The sequence below is a fragment of the Hemiscyllium ocellatum genome, chromosome 39 (genome assembly GCF_020745735.1).
Source record: "Hemiscyllium ocellatum isolate sHemOce1 chromosome 39, sHemOce1.pat.X.cur, whole genome shotgun sequence".
Lineage (NCBI taxonomy): Eukaryota > Metazoa > Chordata > Chondrichthyes > Orectolobiformes > Hemiscylliidae > Hemiscyllium > Hemiscyllium ocellatum.
Window position 1 is genome coordinate 936,883 of NC_083439.1, and position 22,498 is coordinate 959,380.

At 41.7% G+C, this 22,498-nt stretch overlaps 1 protein-coding gene across 4 annotated transcripts in view; it reads right to left on the minus strand.

Annotated features, from left to right (window-relative positions):
• usp8 (ubiquitin specific peptidase 8) overlaps nt 1-22,498 on the minus strand; it is a 67,121-nt gene that overhangs the window by 9,279 nt on the left and 35,344 nt on the right. For all 4 annotated transcript variants that reach the window (XM_060853160.1, XM_060853158.1, XM_060853159.1 and 1 more), the window contains exons 10-16: nt 18,091-18,311; nt 11,758-12,330; nt 9,790-9,870; nt 5,028-5,287; nt 4,047-4,259; nt 2,138-2,348; nt 1,388-1,621 (exon numbers count right to left, since the gene is read on the minus strand). In XM_060853160.1, coding sequence (XP_060709143.1) covers nt 1,388-1,621; nt 2,138-2,348; nt 4,047-4,259; nt 5,028-5,287; nt 9,790-9,870; nt 11,758-12,330; nt 18,091-18,311 — 1,793 coding nt within the window. The remainder of the gene's footprint in view (nt 1-1,387; nt 1,622-2,137; nt 2,349-4,046; nt 4,260-5,027; nt 5,288-9,789; nt 9,871-11,757; nt 12,331-18,090; nt 18,312-22,498) is intronic.

Genomic DNA, 22,498 nt, shown 5'->3' on the forward strand with positions numbered 1-22,498 from the left:
CAACATTTAAAAGGCATCTGGATGGGTATGTGAATAGGAAGGGTTTGGAGAGATATGGGCCAGGTGCTGGCAGGTGGGACTAGATTGGATTTGGGATATCTGGTCGGCATGGATGGGTTGGACTGAAGGGTTTATTTCCATGCTGTAAATCTCTATGACTGCTCCAGAAATATTTCATGCAAAGCTCTTGATTAAAGGCTAATCCATTTCGACAATTTTCTCCCTCATCATTTAAAATTCTGACCCAATTTTCCAGGTTAACACTACAGCACGCCACTGTAAAAGTACTGCATTCCTGGAGGACCTGATTTTCAAGTGAGGCATTAAGGCCTGGTCTGCCACGTGAGAAGAATCCCATGGTACTGACCAGGAGAAGGGAGCTCTTCCAGGTTCCCAGCAAACACCCTTTTGATCAGTAAATATGACCACAGGTAATTCACTTCATTACTATTTGTGGGGTCAATGTAACGTAGGGAAGCCATGAGCAATGACATCCCTACATGATTAAATTAAGACGTGTCAGTAGGCTATTATCTCCATTACAAACTGAGCACATTTTCACCACATGTGCACATGCAACAAGGATTGCTGGATGACAATCAAAAGCAGGAACTTATATTATGCCCAGTCACAGAAATTCAACACAATTCAAGCACAGAAGCGCTTCACAGGAGACTCCCAAGCACTGAGGATGTCACCTAGACAGGGGACGAAACGTTTGCAACACAAGCTCCCAGCTCGGCGAACAGAACCACAACAACGAGCACCCGAGCTACGAATCTTCTCCCAAACTTTGAATTTAACACAATGTGATAGCCACAAACTCAGCTGCTTACTTTCTGAACGAGGACACAGATCAGCCAGGGGCAAAGTCACAATCAGATCTAATCTGTCAGAGCTGCGCCTGGTGCTCCCAAGCTAAGGTCTAGCTGCGGAGGGGAGAACACGCCAAGGATATTCACACTTCTCAATCACTACAGGGTTAGAACAAGCTCAAACACTATATTTATGTCCTCTTGGAGAGGGTGATTGGGGACTATTAAGACATGGAGGTTAACAATAAAGCTCAGTCACAGTGACAATGTCCCCCTTCTGTCCTGAAGGTGAACTATGCAAAGCTCATTTCCATAGACACCCTCTTTCCTACCTAATCATTTAACAAAATGGCTCTCCTTGATTTACATTTAAAAATGTGGCGGCAGGAAATGTAACTACCACAGGCCCATAGATCAGCCTAACCATATGGGTTATAATCATATAACTGTTCCATCTCTCAGACATCATCCCTCCCTCCCAGAGCCCCAGCCCAACCACTAAATGAGACTGATGAAAATTTTGAACAAAAGCAATGAACAAATAATCTACAATTCTCTTGTAAATATCTTACCTGGAGAGAACATTTGCTAGATGATGGAAGTGGCAAAGATAGATACATAAAGGCTTCAAATGTACGAGACCTCTTATGACAAGTCAGACACTGCACGGTTGACTTAAATTGACCTTGGAACAAAGCCACAATAATTGACTCATTTAGAAGTTTATGCTTTTGCCAAGCTAGGTCTGCTGCTCTTGTGTCATCCAAGCTATCTGTGTTTTCCTCTTTGTATCTCTTCCGATCAGCCTGAGAGAAATTAGAAAGGAGAAAGTTAGTTCCAGATTAGGAATATAACTTACCCCACACTGTGAGCTGATCAAAGAATGAACAAACCAACCATTCACTAGCAATGACTAAGCATCTGGCATGTGGGAGTAGAGGTCAGGATTCCCTTATCAGAATGACAGTGAGAGCTATATCACAATCTACAAATTATCTTCATATGACCATCGCATTGTTTCGCTGTCAGAAAGATCAGAATCAGACTATTCTTATCCAATATGACTAAACTTCAGTCAATTACAATACATTCACTAGGGCAGCAGCTTTTTATAAACTTTGGTCAAGAGAATGTTGGCATCACTGGCTAGGCAAGAAAAAAAAAAGCTCAGCTGCAACCTGAGTGGCCCTCATGAATTCAGAAAACCACTTACTGATGCAACAGAAAGGAAGGAATGAGGGGGAAGCGAAGGGGCTGGAGGGTAGCAACACATTCTCCAAATTGTGCACATTGCAATGTCACTGCATTCTGTCAGTTCTTACTTTATTAAGATCTTCATGGAGTCCATCCATTAGAAACAGAAGCAATTCCTGGGAATCCTGTTGCACGTACCCAGCAAACGTGTCATTTATTTTTCCTATGCGTCCCTTAAAATCTCTTGGACTGATGTATTTATATTGACCTGACCACAAGCTTTTCATTATCACACCAAACTCTTCAGCCACCTCACCTTTATGACCAAGAATGTTTGACCTATCCAAAACAAAACAAATTGGAATTATTCATTTACGCAACAAGCCTTTCAACAACATGATTACTTTAAGACAGACAAAGAGCAATAGTCTTGTTACAAGCAGAGAGATTTCAGCTTTAAATTTCTAAGATTTCATTGTGAATTAACTACTCCAAAAGACCCAGGAGTGCAAAGTCCATTCGGGGGAAGAGTCTGCTCTGCCATTCAATGACATTATAGCTGCAGGTTGGTATTGGTTAGCATCAGTGATTTGACACTTCAGAAGAATCCTGGACTTAACAATGGTAGAGTGTAATCAATGTTATCTTTAAAATATATCTGCTGTGCACAGGTTTTCAGTACATGGTTGTCTTAAATTGTTCTTAAGACAGCTGTACATGCTCAGCATATGTAGAACAAAGTCAATGTCGAATCTTCCACTCTGCATCTCAGCTGACACACTGGGCGAAATGTAGATTCATGGCACTTGGATTCATGGTTATAGTTTGTTCCAAAACTAAACTGTTTCTGCAGGCACAATGGTAACATTGAAGCTACAGTTTCATTACTTGTTTCTGGCAATGTTAAAAAAAAATTAACTTTGCAGAAATTATTCTTGGCATTGGATATTGCTGGCAAGATTGCTATTTATTGCTTACCCATAGCTGACTTGGGTGGCAACGGTAACTACTTGTTAAATTAGTGCTAACAGACTAGGAGTTTCAGCAACAGCAATGCATTTCCAACTCTGGGATGATGCATGATCTGGAAGGGCACTTCGTGGTGTCCCATGAATGGATATTCTTTTCATTCCAGATGAAAAAACCAGTGAATGAACAAACAAGTGACATTTCTTTCCAAGATAGCCTTGAATAATCTGTACTTATGCCTCCAGTAATGTTAACTAGGTAAAAGCACTAAACAAAATGAATTGCGAACCAGAATCACTCATTTACCGACCGTCAAAAGACTTCTTTTTAATTCTAAAAGAGATGGGGTTATTGCTGGTTAGGATCAGCAAATATTACATCTAATTAATAATCAAGACTATTCCAGACATTGTTTTTTTTTTGGAGGAGGGGAAGAGAAGGGTGTGTTGAGTTTGACTCAAAATTTGTCTGGCCTTTTAACCTTTCCCTGGAGCAGCCATTGGAGTAAGAGATTCTGGGAAAAGAGTTGGCTGCTTGGCTTTCTTCTTCATACGGTGTTTTCTAAGCAATACCACCTGCAACTATCCAAAAGTTTGTACTGAATGTTGGATTTAATTTGGACAACAGATAGCATTTGTGTCCATCTGTTTCAGCTGCAGCTATAGCACTCAAACGTCAAGTCAGCAAATTGTGGATTTATATTTATCTCCAGGGCAACACCAAAAAAAAAGTCCAAGCTGACACTTCAGTGCAGAACTTGGGGAGTGGTGGATGTCAGAGGTGCCAACTTTCAAACGCAATGTTAAATCAAGACCCAGTTTGCCTCTCAGCTGGGTGTAAACTTTTCCATGACAGGTATTTTGAAAAGATATTTCCAGTGACCTGAATAATAATTATCCCTCAATCAACATTACTTCAAAAACAATTATCCAGTTATTATCTTGTATACAACACCACTAGACTTCAGAAGCAATTCACTGACTGTAAAATATTTGGGGTCATGGGAAATGCACAACATTTTTTGTCTTTCATCACACCATGATACGGCTTACAAATAGTAATTGTTACCTGTTAATATCTTGTTGGTAGAAATTTTTATTGAAGTACTCTGCCAGATGAGGAGTGTTGCATAAACACTGCAAGATGGAATTCATGTAGCAGGTGTTGCCAAGGTTTCGCAGACCAGTCAGTGCTCGCCCCATCCCACCATATACAGGGTTCAGGTTACGGATTTGAGAAGCAGAAGGGCTGGAGATTTCAGTTTTGCTGTAGCCAGAGGGCCTGCAAAAGACGTTAAAAATATTCCATGCAATTCAGGGCAAGGACCAGTGACTTCCTAATTATTCAATTAGGAAGGTTCACATTTATATTCATTACAAAAAGTAATTATACTATTTATAGTTTGAAAATACACACCAGTGTGGAGAAAGTGCAGATTTTGTGCATGGTTTACAGGAATGTCTGTATACTTTGGATACGGTAAATCAAAATTATGGAGTCATTATTGCAACAGATCACAATTGCAAACTGGAGGTTTGCCAAAACATTTAGGATTGAATTGGGAGTGTGGTAGGGTGGGGGGTGGTTGCGAGAATGGACAAACAAGTTTACCTTTGCCAAGAGACCTAAGGGGCAACTTCTTCACTCAGAGGGTGGTACGTGTATGGAATGAGCTGCCAGAGGATGTGGTGGAGGATGGTACAATTGCAACATTTAAAAGGCATTTGGATGGGTACATGAATAGGAAGGGCTTGGAGGGATATGGGCCGGGTGCTGGCAGGTGGGACTAGATTGGGTTGGGATACTGGTCAGCATGGTCGGTTTGAATTGAAGAGTCCGTTTCCAAGCTGTTCATCTCTATGACTCTAAGCACAGTTCTCGGAGTGTCAAGTCCACAGTGGCAATAACAAAGATGCAGGAACAAGTAACTGGTTTGAGTTGTGAACAGAACATTAGTGAATAAAATCTTAATTTGCACCTGAGAAAATTATTGAGTCAATTATATTGTTAAACATAGACAACAGCTTAAAAATAATTAAGAGAACCTACTTGGTTTCCCGATTGACTGTAGGCACTATTTTTGTTGTTGCTTTGTTTTGCTCCTCTTGAACGGCTTGGGCAATATCCGGTGAGGAGAATGAACGCTTTAACTTCGGAACATCAACATCTTTTGCAGTTTGTGGTCTGGCTTTGTGAGTTGGAGGGGTTGCAGGAGGAGTAATTGATGGCACCATTTCAGGCGGATACATGTGCACAGAGTTCGTTGGTGAATGATAGTAACGGTAGGTTCCAGTCACCACATCAAGAAACTGAAAAGGAGCAAATACAAGATGGGACATTTACTTAAAAAGATTAGATTTGTCTTTTTCTACTGGAATACCAAAAATTGACATTTACAATGAAATATATTAAAAGATATGTCTTACTAGATTATGGAAAAAAGTTGGTAAGATTCCATAGTGTTATTTGCTCAAGGCTGTGCTTGTTATAGATAACAGAAATTACTGCTTTCGCACAAATAATTTACAGCAGAGTTTACAACTTAGATTGCCACGATTACTTTGTCCCAATAGTGATCTTGGGGGCTCTGGCCCGAAACGTCGAATTTCCTGTTCCTTGGATGCTGCCTGACCTGCTGCGCTTTAACCAGCAACACATTTTCAGTTGGAATTAAATATATCTTGGCACAGACAGGATGGGCTGAATGGTCTTTTTGTGCCACAATCTTTCAATAGTTCCATACCTCCGTTCACCAGAAACAAAACACTTTGGTCCAACACACTGTGCTGCACAGCTGCTGGAAGTCCATACTTTAAGCTACTTATTACAGTTATTTCCACAAAGTACGAACAAAATGAAATCCTGAGCAGCATCTTATTGGGGAACAAATGACTTGCTCGTTTATGGTCTGCCTATGATAGAGCACTCCATGAGCTGATAGGAGGGCAAATGAGATTAAAATTACTGAATTGTCCCAGAGGGGCACTTGTGTCGCAGGGGTACAAAGAACAAAAATATCACAGCACAGGAACAGGCCCTGTCGCCCTGCAAGCATGCGTTGATCTAGACCCTCTACCTAAACCTGTCACCGATTTTCTTAGAATCTATCCCTCTGCTCCCTGCCCATGTACCTGTCCAGACACACATTAATTCATGCTATTGTGCCCACCTCTACCAGCAGCACGTTCTGTGTAAAGAACTTTCTATGCATATCCCCCCTAAACTTTTCCCCTCGCTCTTTAAGCTCCTCGTAATGGAGTCCCCCACTCTGGGAGAAAGCTTCTTGCTATCCACCCGGTCTACAGTTCTCATGATTTTATAGACTTCAATCAGGTCCTCCTTCAACCTTCATCCTCCCAATGAAAATAACCCTAATCTACTCAACCTTTCTTCATAGCCAGTGCCCGCCATACCAGGCAAAACCTGGCAAACCTCCTCTGAACCCTCTCCAAAATATCCACTTCTTTTTGATAACATGGTGACCACAACTGTACGCAGTATTCCAAATATGGCTGAACCAAAGTCCTATACAACTGTAACATGACCTGCCAACCTTTGTATTCAATAGCTCGTCCAATGAAGGAAATCATGCTGGATGCCTTCTTCACCACTGTCGACCTGCACTGCCACCTTCAGGGTGCTGTGGACCTAAACAGTCAGATCTCTCTGTACATCAAATACTCCCCAGAGCTTTTCCATTTACGTACAGTTCGCTCTTGAATTGGATCTTCCAAAATGCATCAGCTAACATTTGTCCAGATTTAACTCCATTTGACATTTCTATGCCCAATTCTCCAATCTAACCAAATTCTGCTGCATTCTCTGACAGTCCCCTTCACTATTTGCTACTTCACCAATCTTAGTGTCATGTGCAAATGTGCTAATCAGACCACCTACACCTCCTTCCAGATCATTTACATACATCACTGTCAACAGTGGTCTCAACACCGATGCCCTGTGGGACACCACTGGTCACAGTTCTCCATTTTGAGAAACTCCCTTCCACTATTGTCTCCTGCTGTCCAGCCACTTATCTATCCATCAGCTAGTTTACCCTGGATCCCATGCGACTTCACTTTCTCCATCAGCCTACCGTGGGGAGCCTTATCAAAGGTCTTACTGAAGTCCATGTATATGATATCTACAGCCCTTCCCTCAATCAACTTTGTCACTTCCTCGAAAAATTCTATTAAGTTGGTAAGACATGACCTCCCTGCACAAAACCATGTTCCCTATCACTGATAAGCCCATTTTCTATCAGTGTAAATACATTCTATACCTCATTATCTTCTCCAGCAGCTTCTCTACCAATGACGTCAGGCTTACTGGTCAAAATTAACTGGATCATCCCTGCTACCCTGCTTCATTAAGGGGACAACATTTGCAATTCTCCAGTCCTCTGGGACCTCACCTGTGTTCAAGGATGCTGCAAAGATAATTATTAAGGCCCCAGCTATTTCCCCCCTCGCCCCCTCAGTAACCTGGATGGATTCCATCTGACATGAAGACTTGTCCACCTTAATGCCTTTTTGAATACCCAACACTTCCTCCCTCCTTCTGCCAACTTAACCGAGAGTAATCAAACATCTATCTCTAACCTCAACATCCGTCATGTCCTCTCCTCTGCGAATAATGACTCATTAAGAATCTTACCCATTTTCTCTGACTCCACACATAACTTGCCTCCTTTGTCCTGAGTGGGCCAACCCTTTCTCCAGGTACCCTCTTGCTCCTTATAGATGAATAAAAGGCTTTGGGATTTTCCTTAACCCTGTTTGCTAAAGACATTTCATGACCCCTTTTTTGCCTTAAGTTCTTGTTCAGATTGGTCCTACTTTCCCAATGTTCTTCCAAAGCTTCATCTGTTTTCAGTCACCTCGATCTTATGTTCGCTTCCTTTTTCCTCTTTGCAAGACTCTCAATTTCACCTATGGTTCCCCAATCTTACCATTTCTATCCCTCATTTTCACAGGGACATTTCTGTCCTGCAATCTAATCAACCTCTCTTTAAAAGCCTCCCAAATATCAAATATACCCTCAAACAGCTGCTCCCAATCCACATTCCCCAGCTCCTGCCATTTGTTGCTATAGTTGGCCTTCCCCCAATTTAGCACTCTTCCTTTAGGATCACTCTCATCTTTGCCCATGAGTATTCCAAAACTTAAGGAATTGAGATCACTATTCCCAAAGTAATCCCCCACTGAAACTTCAACCACCTGGCCGGGCTCATTCCCCAACACTGGGTCTAGCATGTGCTTCTTCTAACCTTTCCGAGTTAGGCTATTTACCTACTACTCTATCAAACCCTCCCGAATGCTCCTTACAAATTCAGCTCCATCTACATCTCTAATACCATGTGAATCCCCGTCAATGTTGGGAAAATTAAAATCTCCCATCACCACCACCCTGTTGCTCCTATATTTTTCCATAATCTATTGTACCTCTCTCTCACACTCGCTGTTGGGAGGCCTGTAGTAAAGCCCCAACGTTTCTATTTCTGAGCTCTGCCCATATTACCTCACTGCTAGAGTCTTCCACAGTTCCCTCCTCCAGCACAGCTGTGATATCCTTTCTGACCAGTAATGCAACTCTTCCACCCTCTTGACTGCCCTGTCTATCCTCCCTGAAGCATCTATATCCTGGGATATTTCGTTGCCTATAATGCCCTTCCCTCAACCAAGTCTCAGTAATAGCAATAACACTATACTACCAGTACTAACCCAAGCCCTAAGTGCATCTGCTTTACCTACTAAACTTCTCACATTAAAACAAATGCATCTCAGACCACCAGTCCCTTTACATTCATCATCTGGTCCCTGCCTACTCTTCCCCTTAATCATGCTGACTTCAGTGCCTTGGATCGAGAATGTGGCACAGGAAGAGCACAGCAGGTCAGGCAGCATCTGAGGAACAGGAGAATCAATATTTCAGGCATAAGCTCTTCATCAAGAAAGGGGTTCAATATCTAGTTCCTTACTGGCTTCAGTTACCACCTGTTTACTGTCCACCAACCATCTCATTTGGTTCCCATTCCCCTGCCATGTTAGTTTAAACCCTTCCCTGCAGCGTTAGCAAAAACACCCCCAAGGATATTGGTTCCAGTCCTGCCTAGGTATAGACCACCCAATTTTAATAGTCTCACCTCCCCCAGAACTGATCCCAATGTCCCAAAAATCTGAACCCCTCTCTCCTGCACCACCCCTCATGTGGTGGTGCCATGTATTCATCCTGCCTATTCTGTTATTTCTACTGACTAGCATGGCATTGGTAACAATACTGAGAGTACTACCTGAGGTCCTACTTTTTAAACTTAGCTCCCAACTCCCTAAAATTCTGCTTGCAGGAACTCACCCCATTTTTTTCACCTACATCACTGGTGACTATATGCACCACAACAGCTGGCTGTTCACCCTCCCCCTTCAGAATGACCTGCAGCCGATCTGAGACATCCCTAACCTTGCACCTGGGAGGCAACATACCATTCGACCACAGAACAGTCTGTCTACTCCCCTTACAATTGAATTCCCTACGACTATAGCCCTTTCATTCTTTTTTCTCACCCTTCTGTACAGCTGAGCCAGCCACGGTGACATGAACTTGACTACTGCTGCTTTCCCCTGGTGAGCCATCTCCCCCAGACAGTATTCAAAACTGTTAAGGTCTGGGTAATTCAGGTCTCATCTGCTCCAGAAATGTGTAATAACATCTGAGAAAACACCACAATCTTCCTAGAGTTTGGCAGGAAAATGCAAATTCTTTCTAATTCCTTAGAAAGTATTTTTGGCCAAAAGTCATAACCTGGTTACCGTACCTTCATCCATCCTGGAGGTAAGCCTGGAACTGTTCGGCCCATTTCCTCACTTCTTGCTCTGGTTAATGTATCTCTATGTTCCTTCATTAAATAAAAATGATCGTTAAAGGCTTTGCGCAGATGACCAAAAAAAAAATTATCAGCAATAAAACTGTTTTCACAAATCAAGCACATACATTCCACAGTTCCAAAAAACAGAGTTAGGAAACTTACCAAGTGGATAGTTCAGGGGAGAGCCACAGACAGCATTTTCTCACTGTTCTGAAGTATGAATTTCGTTTTTCCTTTTTAACTATGTTCATACTTATAATTTCAAAATTGTTTCTGTAAAAGCCTATTATTACCAGTGGCACTTTCACTGACAGGGTATCTAATTACAGCATGATAACTCTACATCAGCACAAGTGGAGGTCTCAAAACTTGAACATACAAGTAAAGGTTCATTAAAGTGTCAAGAACAGGTTAAACCCTGGTTAGACAATCGCCAAGTACCAAGTAGTGCTTGGCACTACAGGTCAGTAAGGAAGTGTTGATCTTGGAATGAATGCAGTGAGATATTTACTAGAATACTAGGATGTGAAGGGTTAAATTACAAGAAATTATGTCCACTCAGGTAGTTTCTACTATTTAGCATTATGTAGAGCTCATTTTTAGGTGGGCCCAGTACTGCTTCTTGCAAGTTCTTACCCTTTCCACAATGAGCCACAGTTAGGGTGAGCTCAATAGTAGAATGAGGGGTCTACTGGATAAGATGGAGAATGGAGTGAATCAATTTGGCTACTGATGGCCCACAGTACCTCATGGAGGTGCAGGGATATTCTGGAATTTAATGTACTTGTTAGCAGTAGTATTTCAATGCAAAAAAGTGTGCTTTTTTCTGTACCATGTGCAGAATGCTCCCTGCACAGATGTGGCCATGCAAAAGTAGTTCAAGGCTCCTTGCACTTAAATAAATCATCCACACACTCCAAAGAGAAAAAAATTAGAATAGTGAGAGTTGAGGATGTCCTCAGCAATGCAGAGCTTCACCATCATAAGAAACCATGTCATTTGTAGAGAGATGCAGCTGCAAAATGTAAAATGGCAAAGTTGAGACTCAAATAGGCTTTTCTTTCTCCTGTTGGTTCACACACAACTGTCCCACACTGGGCTTGTGACAGGTTACGCTCTTCAGGGCTCTCTGTCAGTAATGTTGCTGCCATGCTTTGGTGATGGACAGTGAAGTTATATGCAGGTACAGAGGCAAATGGAATGATGGCCTTTACAGCAAGAAGATTGAATGCAGAAGTACAGATGCCTTGCTGCAGTCACACAGGGCCTTGGTGAGACCACATTTGGGATTTTAAGTGCAATTTTCACCACCTTATCTGAGGAAGGATGTTCTTACTATAGAGGGAATGCAGTAAAGGTTCACCTGACTAGCACATGAAGGGAGGTTTAACTAGTTAGGATGAGATTCGCTTGAGTCCAGAAAAATGGTGGTGGTTGGAAGAAATTTAATTGAAACCTCAATTTCTAACAGGATGAAACAGGATAGGTGCAGGAAAGGTGTTCCCAATGACAAGACAAAAACCAGGGGCTACAGTCTAAGGATATGGGGTAAAATTTATTTACCCAGGGAGTGGTTAAGGCAGTGGAATTTGCTACCACAAAAAGCCATGGAGGTCAAAACTGCATGATTTTAAGGTAGCGATGGACACTTGGTACTAAAATGATCAAAAGATTTGTGGGAAAAAGCATGACATGGCTATTGAGTTGGATGATCAATCGTGATCATAACAAATGGCCTATTCTAGCTCCTAATTTCTATCGCTTCTATGATGTATAAAAATGGGCAGACATAATTCAGTTCAGCAGATTACTCAATATTGTCGAATACCTACAACATTTGTGTCCCTAAAATGAATATGATGGTTTGCCTTTGTTAGCACTTCTTTATTGCATTTACAAAAAAAAATTTCGAAGTACCTGCTTCTCTAAGTTTGTGCCACGAAGTCCTTCCAGCTCAGAGACAGATTGTTCACCACTTTTCCTCGTGTCTGCTTGATCTCTTATCTGACTCTCAATTTTGCCTTTTTCTGGAGATGTCGTTTTTTGTTCTGCCAATCCTTTCCTTTCAGCTTCTTCTTTTTGCTGGCTGTCTTCACTTTCCTGTGCTCTCTGTTCCTCATTTTCTTTGGGTTCTCTTTCTTGGTCAGCTTTTGTTTCGAACTCTTTCTCTTCCTCTTCACACTGTTCTTTTTCTCTGCGCTCTTCTTCCCTTAGTCTCTCCAACCTCTCCTTCTCTTTTCTTTCTTCTTCCTGCCTTCGTTCACGCTGTTCTCTCTCCTTTCTGGCCTTCTCACCAATTAGAGCTGCTTCAGCATGAATCTGATTTCTCTCTTCATCAGTCAGTGAATTCTGTGATTCTATACAGGGCTTTGTTGACCGATCAGGAATCACTGGTCCATTGTGAACAGGTAGACTGTCAGCACCAACCACCTCTGATTTTGACAGTGATCGATTTGGCTGTTTCAGTGAAGGTTTTTTAGTTCGATCAATCTGTTTAAAATACATAAAAGCACAATTATCTTCATGGCAACCTAGAACACTTCCATACAATAGAAGTGAACATATTTAAAAAGAGAGAGAGATTGGGAGCAAATAAAAGCAAGACTTGTATTGATATAGCACCTTTCACAACTATAGGATACCTCAAAGCATCTACAGCCATTGCAGTGGGATATAGGGATGGTCCATATAGATATGGTCGACCATGGTCACTTCTTCAAAAAACTCAAGTTATTGAGTTATGATTTCTCACAAGCAAAGCCATATTGATACTCTCTCATCCATCCTTGCCTATCCTAATACATGTAAATCCTGTCCCTCAACAACTTGTCCACCACTGATGTCAGGCTCTGTTGAATTTGGACAATCTGAGATTACTTTCAGCCTATCCAAAAGGGTAGCAGTTGGCATCTGTATAACCTGGAAATAAGGTTCACTAAACACAAGTTGCAAAAGAAATTGTCTATTTTTGTCTAACTCTTTTTCTCTTAGGATTTAGAAATATCATTAACTTTGATTACCAGAAGAGTATCAAATTGTCTTTTTGAGCTCATTAAAATTGGCAATATAATCCCAGAAATATAGGGATAAACCAGTTTTGCCCACAGCACCTCTCAAAAACTGCAAAGAGATAACGTTCAGAGAACGCACTGCTCATCTTGCAAACAGAGCCTTCCGATCTTGCAACCATCCACCCTAAGGGGAATACAAATTCTTAGCTTCATGATTCAACTGAAAATCAGCATTGGCTCAGTATTGTAGTGAAGAGAGAGCCTGGTGTTCTGTGCCCAACTACTGGAGAGGGTCTTGAACCTCAAACCTAACTTGAGAGCCAAGTGACTACACACAAAAATATGCCAGACACTCGAACTACAGGTTTATTAAACAGAATTAGATAGATAACAACTTATGATTCTCTGTATATTTTCAACCTTAAATTGTACAATCAATTCAAAATATAAAAACAGCATGCAGATTCTCCAGAAGTAGAAGGAAAAACGCACAAAGTTTCATTGGCCCCTCCTGTCTGTCTCTGAATGATTGGATACAAATCAATAAATTCTGAAAAGGGCTTCAGCTACAGTGATTACGGTGTGGAATATTTGGGACATGAATTTATTGGGGTGGGGCAGTATTACATTGGGAGAGGAGGTGCACGTAGAGAGAACCCAGACCCAATTAAAAAGAAATGGAGATCGGAAAAGGAATATTGTTAATCTAATTGTTCTGGGATTATATTGCCAATTTTAATGAGCTCAAAAAGACAATTTGATACTCTTCTGGCAATCAAAGTTAATGATATTTCTAAATCCTAAAAGAAAAAAAGAGAGTTAGACAAAAATAGACAATTTCTTTTGCAACTTGTGTTTAGTGAACCTTATTTCCAGGTTATACAGATGCCAACTGCTACCCTTTTGGATAGGCTGAAAGTAATCTCAGATTGTCCAAATTCAACAGAGCCTGACATCAGTGTTGGACAAGTTGTTGAGGGACAGGATTTACGTATTAGGATAGGCAAGGATGGATGAGAGAGTATCAATATGGCTTTGCTTGTGAGAAATCATAACTCAATAACTTGAGTTTTTTGAAGAAGTGACCATGGTCGACCATATCTATATGGACCTCAGCAAGGCTTTTGACAAAGTTCTGTATGGTAGCCTGGTTAGCAAAATTAGATCACACAGAAGATGGTCACAGGCCTCCATGCTCTGAAAAGCAACCCTCTTCCACCACCCTCTGTCTCCTTTCTGATGAAGGTCCCATTGTACTCTGAGATAATCTCCTTCGCTGCCCACTATACCACCAATTTTGGTGTCATCCGCAAACTTAGTAACCATTCTTCATATATAAATGATTTGGATGTGAATATAAAAGTGACAAAAAAAAGTGGACCCAGCACTGATCCTTGTGGCACACCGCTGGTCACAGGCCTCCAGTCTGAAAAGCAACCCTCCACCACCACCCTGTCTCCTGTCTTCAGATCAATGGTGTGCCAGAAGGATCAGTGCTGGGTCCACTGGTTTTTGCGAACGTAAAAGGACAGCGAAGGAGTTATCCCAGAGTACGTGGGACCTTCATCAAATAGGTCGAGGAGTGGCAGATGGAGTTTAATTTTGGTAAATGTGAGGTGTTGCATTTTGCTAAGGCAAACCAGGGGAGGAATTATACCCTTAAATGATAGGTTTCCATGGAGTGTTACTGAACAAAGAACTTGGACTGCAGGTCATTGTTCCTTGAAAGTGGAGTTGCAGGTAGACAGGGTATTTATTGATCAGTGCACGGAGTACAGAAGTTACAATTTCACACTGCAGCTTTCCAGGACATTGGTTAGGCCACTTTTGGAATATTGTGTTCAATTCTGTTCTCCTTGCTAGAGGAAAGATGGCATTAATCTTGAAAGGGTACAGAAAAGATTTACAGGAATGTTGCTAGGTTTGGAGGGTTTGAACTACAGGGAGAGGCTGAAAAGGTTGGGGCTATTTCCCTGGAGTGTTGGAGGCCAAGGGGTGACCTTGTAGAGGTTTATAAAATCACAAGGGGCACAATAGGATGAATAGCCAAGGTCATTTTCTGAGGGTAGGGGAGTCTAAAAATAGACAGCATAGGTTTAAGGTGAAAGGGGAAAGATTTAAAAGGGTCCTAAGGGGCAACTATTTCAGACAGAGGGTGTTGCATGTATTGAAGGAGTTGCCAGAGAAAAAGTGGTGGAGCCTGGTAGGATTACAACATTTAAAAGGCATTCGGAAAGGTTTATTTTGACTTGAAGTGTTGTTGAAGCTGCACCCGAGTCAAGTCGACAGTATTCCATCACATTCTTGACCAATGTCTCACAGATGGTGGTCAGGCTTTGGAAGTGAGGAGGGGATTGATCTCGACAAAATTCCAAGCTCTGACTTGCTCTTGTAGTCCAAGTCAGTGCCGGGCAATGATAGTTTGCGTTTTCCAAGGATGAGCTAATAATAGCTTTCAGATACATGTGGAGATCATAAGATGCTCTTTTAGTTAAGTATATTACCTTCTGGAAATTAACCACTAGCTGTCAGGAAGAGGTTGTTATTATCTGTAAAGAGAGCTAATCTATCTTTAGTAACACGAGTGAATGACACTGCAATTGAATATTAGCCATGATTATGGTGAAGTGGGTGCAGTGGGGCCACTGGCCTACCCCTTGCCTATTTTCCACATTTTCTTTTCGGTTACAGCTCAAGAATCATGGGATCTTTTGAAATTCAATGAACACTTTAAAGATTAAACAGAAACTATTTGATAATGGCATCCCTGAAGATGAAGTTTTCCCCTCTCACCACAAACCTGAAATATTGGGAGTCATTCAACCTAATGGCTAAAAGAACTACAAAAAATATTTTTGCAGTTTGAGAAAAGGATAGATCTACATTCCAGCCTAGGATAAAGTTTGGGACATAGCTGTATTTGGAAAGGCAAGGACTGAACAGGGATAGTCAACATGGCTTTGCATGTGAGAAATTGCACCTCACTAACTTGATTGAGTCTTTTGAAGTAACGAAGAGGTTTGATGAGGGCAGAGCGGTAGAGATGATCTATATGTACTTCAGTAAGGTGTCCGATAAGGTGCCGCATGGTTGCTAATAAGTCTACATTAGATTGCATTGAATACAGGGGGGAACTAGCCATTTGGATACAGAACTGGCTCAAAGGTAGAAGACAGAGGGTGGTGGTGGAGGACTGTTTTTCAGACTGGAGGCCTGTGACCAGTGGAGTGCAACAAGGATCGGTGCTGGGTCCACTGTTTTCTGTCACTAATAAGTGATTTGGATGGGAATAGAGCAGGTATGTTTAGTAAGTGTGTCCATAACACTGAAATTGGAGATGAAGTGGGCAGCAAAGGAGGTTACTGCAGAGTAGAAAGGAACTTTAATTAGATGGGCTTGTGGGCTGATGAGTGGCAGATGGATTTTAGCTTTGATAAATGGGAGGTACTGCATCTTGGAAAGGCAAATCGAGGCAGGACTTATACACTTAATGTTAAGGCTCTGGGGAGTGTTGCTGAGCAAAGAGTGCAGGCTCATAGCTCTTTGGAAGTAGATTTGCAGGTAGACCAGATAGTGAACACCTTAGTAGGCTTGCCTTTATCGGTCAGTGCATCGAGTATAGGAGTTAGGAAGTCATATTGTGACTGTACAGGACATTGGTTAGGCCACTTTTGGAATAGTGTTCAATTCTGGTGTTCCAATTATAGGAAGGATGTGTGAAGCTTGAAAAGGTTGAGAAAACATTTACAATTATGTTGCCAGTGTTGGTGTGTTTGAGCTATGGGGAGAGGTAGAATAGGTTGGGGCATTTTCCCTAGAGCATCGGAGGTGGACAGGTGACCTTATAGAAGTTTACAAAATCATGAGGGGCGTAGATAGGGTGAATAGCCAAGGTCTTTTCCCTGAGATGGGGAGTCTAAAACTAGAGGGCATAGGTTTAAGGAGGGAGGGCAAAGATGTAAAAAAGTACCTATGGAGCATTCTTCTCCACACAGAGGGTGCTGCATGTATGGAATTAGTTGCCAGAGGAAGTGGTGCAGGCTTGTACAATTTAAACATTCAAAAGGCATCTGGATGGGTATATGAATACAAAGAATTTAAAGGGATATGAGCCAAGTACTGACAAATGGGACTAAGTTAATTTAGGATATCTGGTTGGCACGAACGAGTTGCACAAAATGGCCTGTCCCTTGCTATACTGTTCTAGGTCTGACTTGATGGGACTGAACGGCCTATTCTTATTATATTCCCAATATCCAGTATGGAAGGACAATTCAACAATGAGATAGCTGCCACTTTTAAGTTGTGAACGGTTTAAAAACGTGGCTTTGAACAGCCATTTTACTGTAGAGATCTCAGGAGCCTTTGTGAAGTCAGGTCCGGTCACCATGCTCAGATGAACTACTTAGGAACAGCATGAGAATTGGTCTTTCTTCCTAATACCAGGATTTAGATGAAGGCACCCAGAATTTCATCCTGTTCTGCTGCAAAGTAACCCAAGCAGTGATCAAGTGTTCTCAGTTTTCAAAGGAAGAAGGGCCTTCATGTGTTCTCTGAAGCTGCTGTACTCCGCATACTACAAAGGAAAAGTCTCACTATTCAACTACAAAACCATCACAGCTGAATCTAATTTCAAATTTTGAACCCTTCACTTCAGAAAGGGAACCTTCATGTGAGACTTGCAATGGTAATGCATACTGATTTCAATTTCATTCTCATTATAACAAATAACTAGCACTTTAAGTAGGTGACATGTGGCAATACTGAGCATGATGGCTGGACCAGGCTTCAAAAATGCTCCCGAGATCTCTGCAATACTGTAGTTATGCAATGTACTAACCTTTTGTCTTGCATAAAGTATAAAACTGTGCTGGATTTTTTTCAAATTTAAATACTGAAAAACGAGGAGCACTGCATATGAGCTTACACAAGTCCTTAGCTCCCAGATCATTGGGAACCAACTGATATGGTCATGACATTCACTTTAAATGTTCTTGCAAACTTGATTCAAATAGTTGTTTGAATGTTAACAAGAAAGCTTGCCCAGTATTCTATTTCCTTCTTCCCCATCAGTTCAACATGTTGCAAGAGTCCATTTTACTAAAATCAATTGCACAGGCACTAACGACGAAGGAAGCAAAATCAAATGAGTTAATTGGCAACGGGCACAGGCAAAGATGAAAGAAGAACTAAAGCAGGACTAAGGTAATATTGCACAAACATAATATATTGCACATACCTGTGGAATGGTCTTCGTTGCAATAGGCTGCCCAGTGACTGGAACCCCAGGGGCAAAGATACCATTAGGCACATTGATAGTTTTTAGGTTGACTTTTTTTGGTGTCTCTTCGAGCAAAGATAGGTGTTCATTACAAATTTCCAATTCTTGGACAGTCTTATTTTCATTAAGGTCTTCAGAAGGTTGTGGGGGTTCCTCCAAGGATGGGTAACTGAAATTCACTATGAAAAAAAAATGAATGCAGCACTGTATTCAAAAGCTGATTTTGTATTGCCATTAAATATAGATCGACCACTGCGCTGACCTTTTGTGATGTCCACAAATTGAACTCCAAATTATTGATCAACAACAAGTCTGATTTCTGTAATACTCAGCAGGTGAAATCAGTTGCAGCACCAATTCTAACAAAGTTAAAAATCACACAACACCACATTATAGTCCAACAGGTTTAATTGGAAGCACACTAGCTTTCGGAGCGATGCTCCTTCCTCAGGTGATTGTACAGAGGTGACTGTAGTGGCCATTACTAAGGAGGTTCTGGGGAAGCTGGAAGGTGGATTATCACCCACACTGGATGGAATACACCCTATAGTTCTGATGTCCATCTTTCAGGAATCACTGGAGTCAGGGAGGGTCCCTGAGAACTGGAAAATGCCAAATGTAAAATCCTGTTTAAGAAAGGAGGGAGGCAGAAGACAAGAAACTATTGACCATCTTGGAAAAATTTAAGAGTCCATTATAAAATAGGAGATTGCAAAGTACTTGGAAGTGCAAGGTAAAATAGGACTGATGCAAGGTTTGTAGCTCAGGTTGAGGTTTAGGGTGTAGGTTTGCTCGCTGAGCTGTAGGTTTGATATCCAGACGTTTCATTACCTGGCTCGGTAACATCATCAGTGGGGACCTCCAAGTGAAGTGAAGCTGTTGTCTCCTGCTTTCTATTTATATCTTTCTCCTGGATGGGGTTCCTGGGGTTTGTGGTGAGGTCATTTCCTGTACGTTTTCTGAGGGGTTGATAGATGGCATCTAGATCCATGTGTTTGTTTATGGTGTTGTGGTTGGAGTGCCAGGCCTCTAGGAATTCTCTGGCATGTCTTTGCTTAGCCTGTCCCAGGATAGATGTGTTGTCCCAGTCGAAATGGTGGCTTTTTTCATCCGTGTATAGGGCTATGAGGGAGAGGGGGTCGCGTCTTTTGTGGCTAGCTGGTGTTCGTGTATTCTGGTGGCTAACTTTCTTCCCGTTTGTGGCTAACAAACTTGCAATGCTGAACAGTACATCCCATGGACAAAACCAACGTCATCTACAAAATTCCATGCAAGGACTGCCACAAACACTACGTAGGACAAACAGGAAGAAAGTTAGCCACCAGGATGCACGAACACCAGCTAGCCACAAAAAGACACGACCCTCTCTCCCTCGTACCCCTACACACAGATAAAAAAAACCCATCATTTTGACTGGGACAACACATCTATCCTGGGACAGGCTAAGCAAAGGCATGCCAGAGAATTCCTAGAGGCCTGGCACTCCAACAACACCATACACAAGCACATAGATCTAGATGCCATCTATCAACCCCTCAGAAAACGAACAGGAAATGACCTCACCACAAACCCCAGGAACCCCATCCAGGAGAAAGATATAAATAGAAAACAGGAGACAACAGCTTTGCTTCACTTGGAGATCGCCACTGGTGATGTTACCTAGCCAAGTAATGAAACATCTGGATATCAAACCTACACCCTAAAACAGAACCGAGCCAGCACAACTCATGCCTGAAAAATCTGTTTGAATTCTAAGTATTAAGTTAGACAAAGGACAGCCAGGTAGTGTTAGTGAATGGGATGCTGCAAAGGACTTGGACAGGCTAGGAAAGTGGACAAAGTGGCAGATGAAATGCAATGTGGCAAAGTATAAGTTTATGCGCTGATAGGAAGAATAGAGGCATGGACTATTTTCTAAATGGGAAAAGGCTTTAGAAATCTGAAGCACAAAAGGGGAGTCCTAGTTCAGGATTCTCTTAACACGTAGATTCAGTTGGCAGTTAGGTAGAGATGTATTGCTGAGGCTCTATATAATTCTGATCAGAATGCATTTGAAGTATTGTGTGCAGCTTTGGGCCCTGTTTTTAAGGATGGATGTGCCAGTGTTGGAGGGGGTCCAGAGGCTGTTTACAAGAATGATCCTGGGGATGAAAGGCATCTCATATAAGGAGGCACTGGAGGCTCTCAGTACGTACTCAATGCAATTTAGAAAGTTGGATGAAAGGAGATATTTCATTGAAACAGACCTGGATACAGTAGATGGGAGCTGATGTTTCCACAATGAAGTGCGACAGGACCTGAGGACAAGGCCTCCAGGTGAAGGGATGACCCTTTGGAACAGAGATGCAGAGGAATTTCATCAGGAGTTGGTGAATCTGTGGAATTCATCATCACAGAAGGCTGTGGAGGCTAAATCATTGACTGTATGTAGGACAAAAATAGATGGCTTCTTCATTAGTAAAGTGATCAATGATTACAGGGAGAAGGCCTGAGAAAGGGGTTGAGAAACGTATTAACCATGATTGAATGGTGGAGCAGACATAATGGGTCAAATGGCCTGATTCCACTGTCTCTACACAAGGCAAATAGGCAACCAGTGTTTAGGGAGGAGAATGTGCAATAAAAAAGAAATTACTGTTGTACACACAAGATCCACAGATACGGCAGACTCTGTCATTCCATCAATTATAAGATCATCAAAAATTACAGGATTACAATTACTGTCTCATCTGGTCAGGTACAGGTGGTTTCACATTTCTCTTTAAGGGTGCAGTTGTTAAGAGGCAAGCCTCTCCCATTTTAATTAATTCCCCTTCTCCTAGCCTCAAGCACAGATAAAGAGCAAAAGTTCCACATTAGCTGGCAGGAATTGTCCAAGCACGACTCCCTCTCTTGCTCCTGACACTTCAGTGATAATGATGGAATAGTGACATTTTTCAGATTGGATGAGTGGCTGCTGCCCTAATCCTTCTAGACTGAAGTGGTTCATGAGTTTGGAGGGGCTCTCTAAGGACCTTTGGTGAATTTCTGCAGTGCTCCTCGCAGATGGTACACAGTGATGTTACTTAGCCTGAGGTGGAGGGAGTATACTTGTACGTGATGCTGATCAAGCAGACTGCTTTGTCCTGGATGGTGTCAAGCTTCTTGAATTTTGCTGGAGCTGAGTCTATCCAGACAAATGGAGCATATTTCATCACACTCCTGACCTGGGCCTTGTAAATGGTTGACACTTTAGGGAGTCAGGTGCCGCAGTATTCCCAGCCCCTGACTGGCTCTTACAGTGACTATTTAGATGAAGATTCCAGTTGAGTTTCTGGTCAATGGTAACTCCCAGGATGTTAATTGTTGGGGATTCAGCAATGGTAGATAAATTGTCTCTTGTTGGAGATGGTCATTGCCTGGCATTTGGGTGGCACAAATATTACTTTGCCATTTGTCAGCTCAAGTCTGAATATTGTCCAGATCTTGTTGCATGTGAACATGGACTGCTCCATTAACTGAGGAGTTCCAAATGGTGCTGAATATTGTGCAATTATCATAGAACACTCCTACTTCTGACCTTGGGATGGAAGGAAATTCGTTGACGAAGAAACCGAAGATGACTGGGCCTAGAATACTACCGAGAAACTTCTGCAGGTGTCAAGCTAACAGGCCTGTAATTTCTTGTTCTCAGTCTTCCTCCATTTTCGAATAAAGAATTACATTCACTATATCTGATCAAACAGATCCTTTTTGGCACCTTCAGAATTTTGGAAAATTAGAATCAATCTGTCAACTATCTTGCTAGCCACTTAAAAACTTTTAAGACTTCTAGATGAAGCTATCTAAGGATCTTTGATGAATTTCTGCAATGCTCCTCGCAAATGGTACACACTGATGCTACTGAGCATCTGTGATGGAGGGAGGGAGTGTGCTCCAATTTTATAGAGATCCCAATTTTCTTAAATTCCTACCTCCCCTTTCCATCGGAGATGTTACCTGCATCCTCTATGATGAAAACTAATACAATATATCTGTTCAGTTCATCTGCTGTTTCCTTATTGTCCATTATTAATTTCCCAGATTCAGTTTCTATAGGATGCACAGTCACTGTTTTTTTCATTTCTAAGTATGTATGGAAACTCAATTTGTACTTATTTTTACCATAGATTTTTTCCCTGTTGATTAATCTTTTAGTCAGATATTCTTTGTTCTTAAAAATAATGGTTCAATCTTCTGAACTACTGACCATGTTTGCTGAATTACATGCTTTTTACCTTAAACTTGATACTATCTTCAACATTTCTAGTTTATCACAGATGATGGGTCCGCTTAGGACTTTTCACTTGTGGTTGGAATGTATCTGCTGATTATTTCAATATATCCC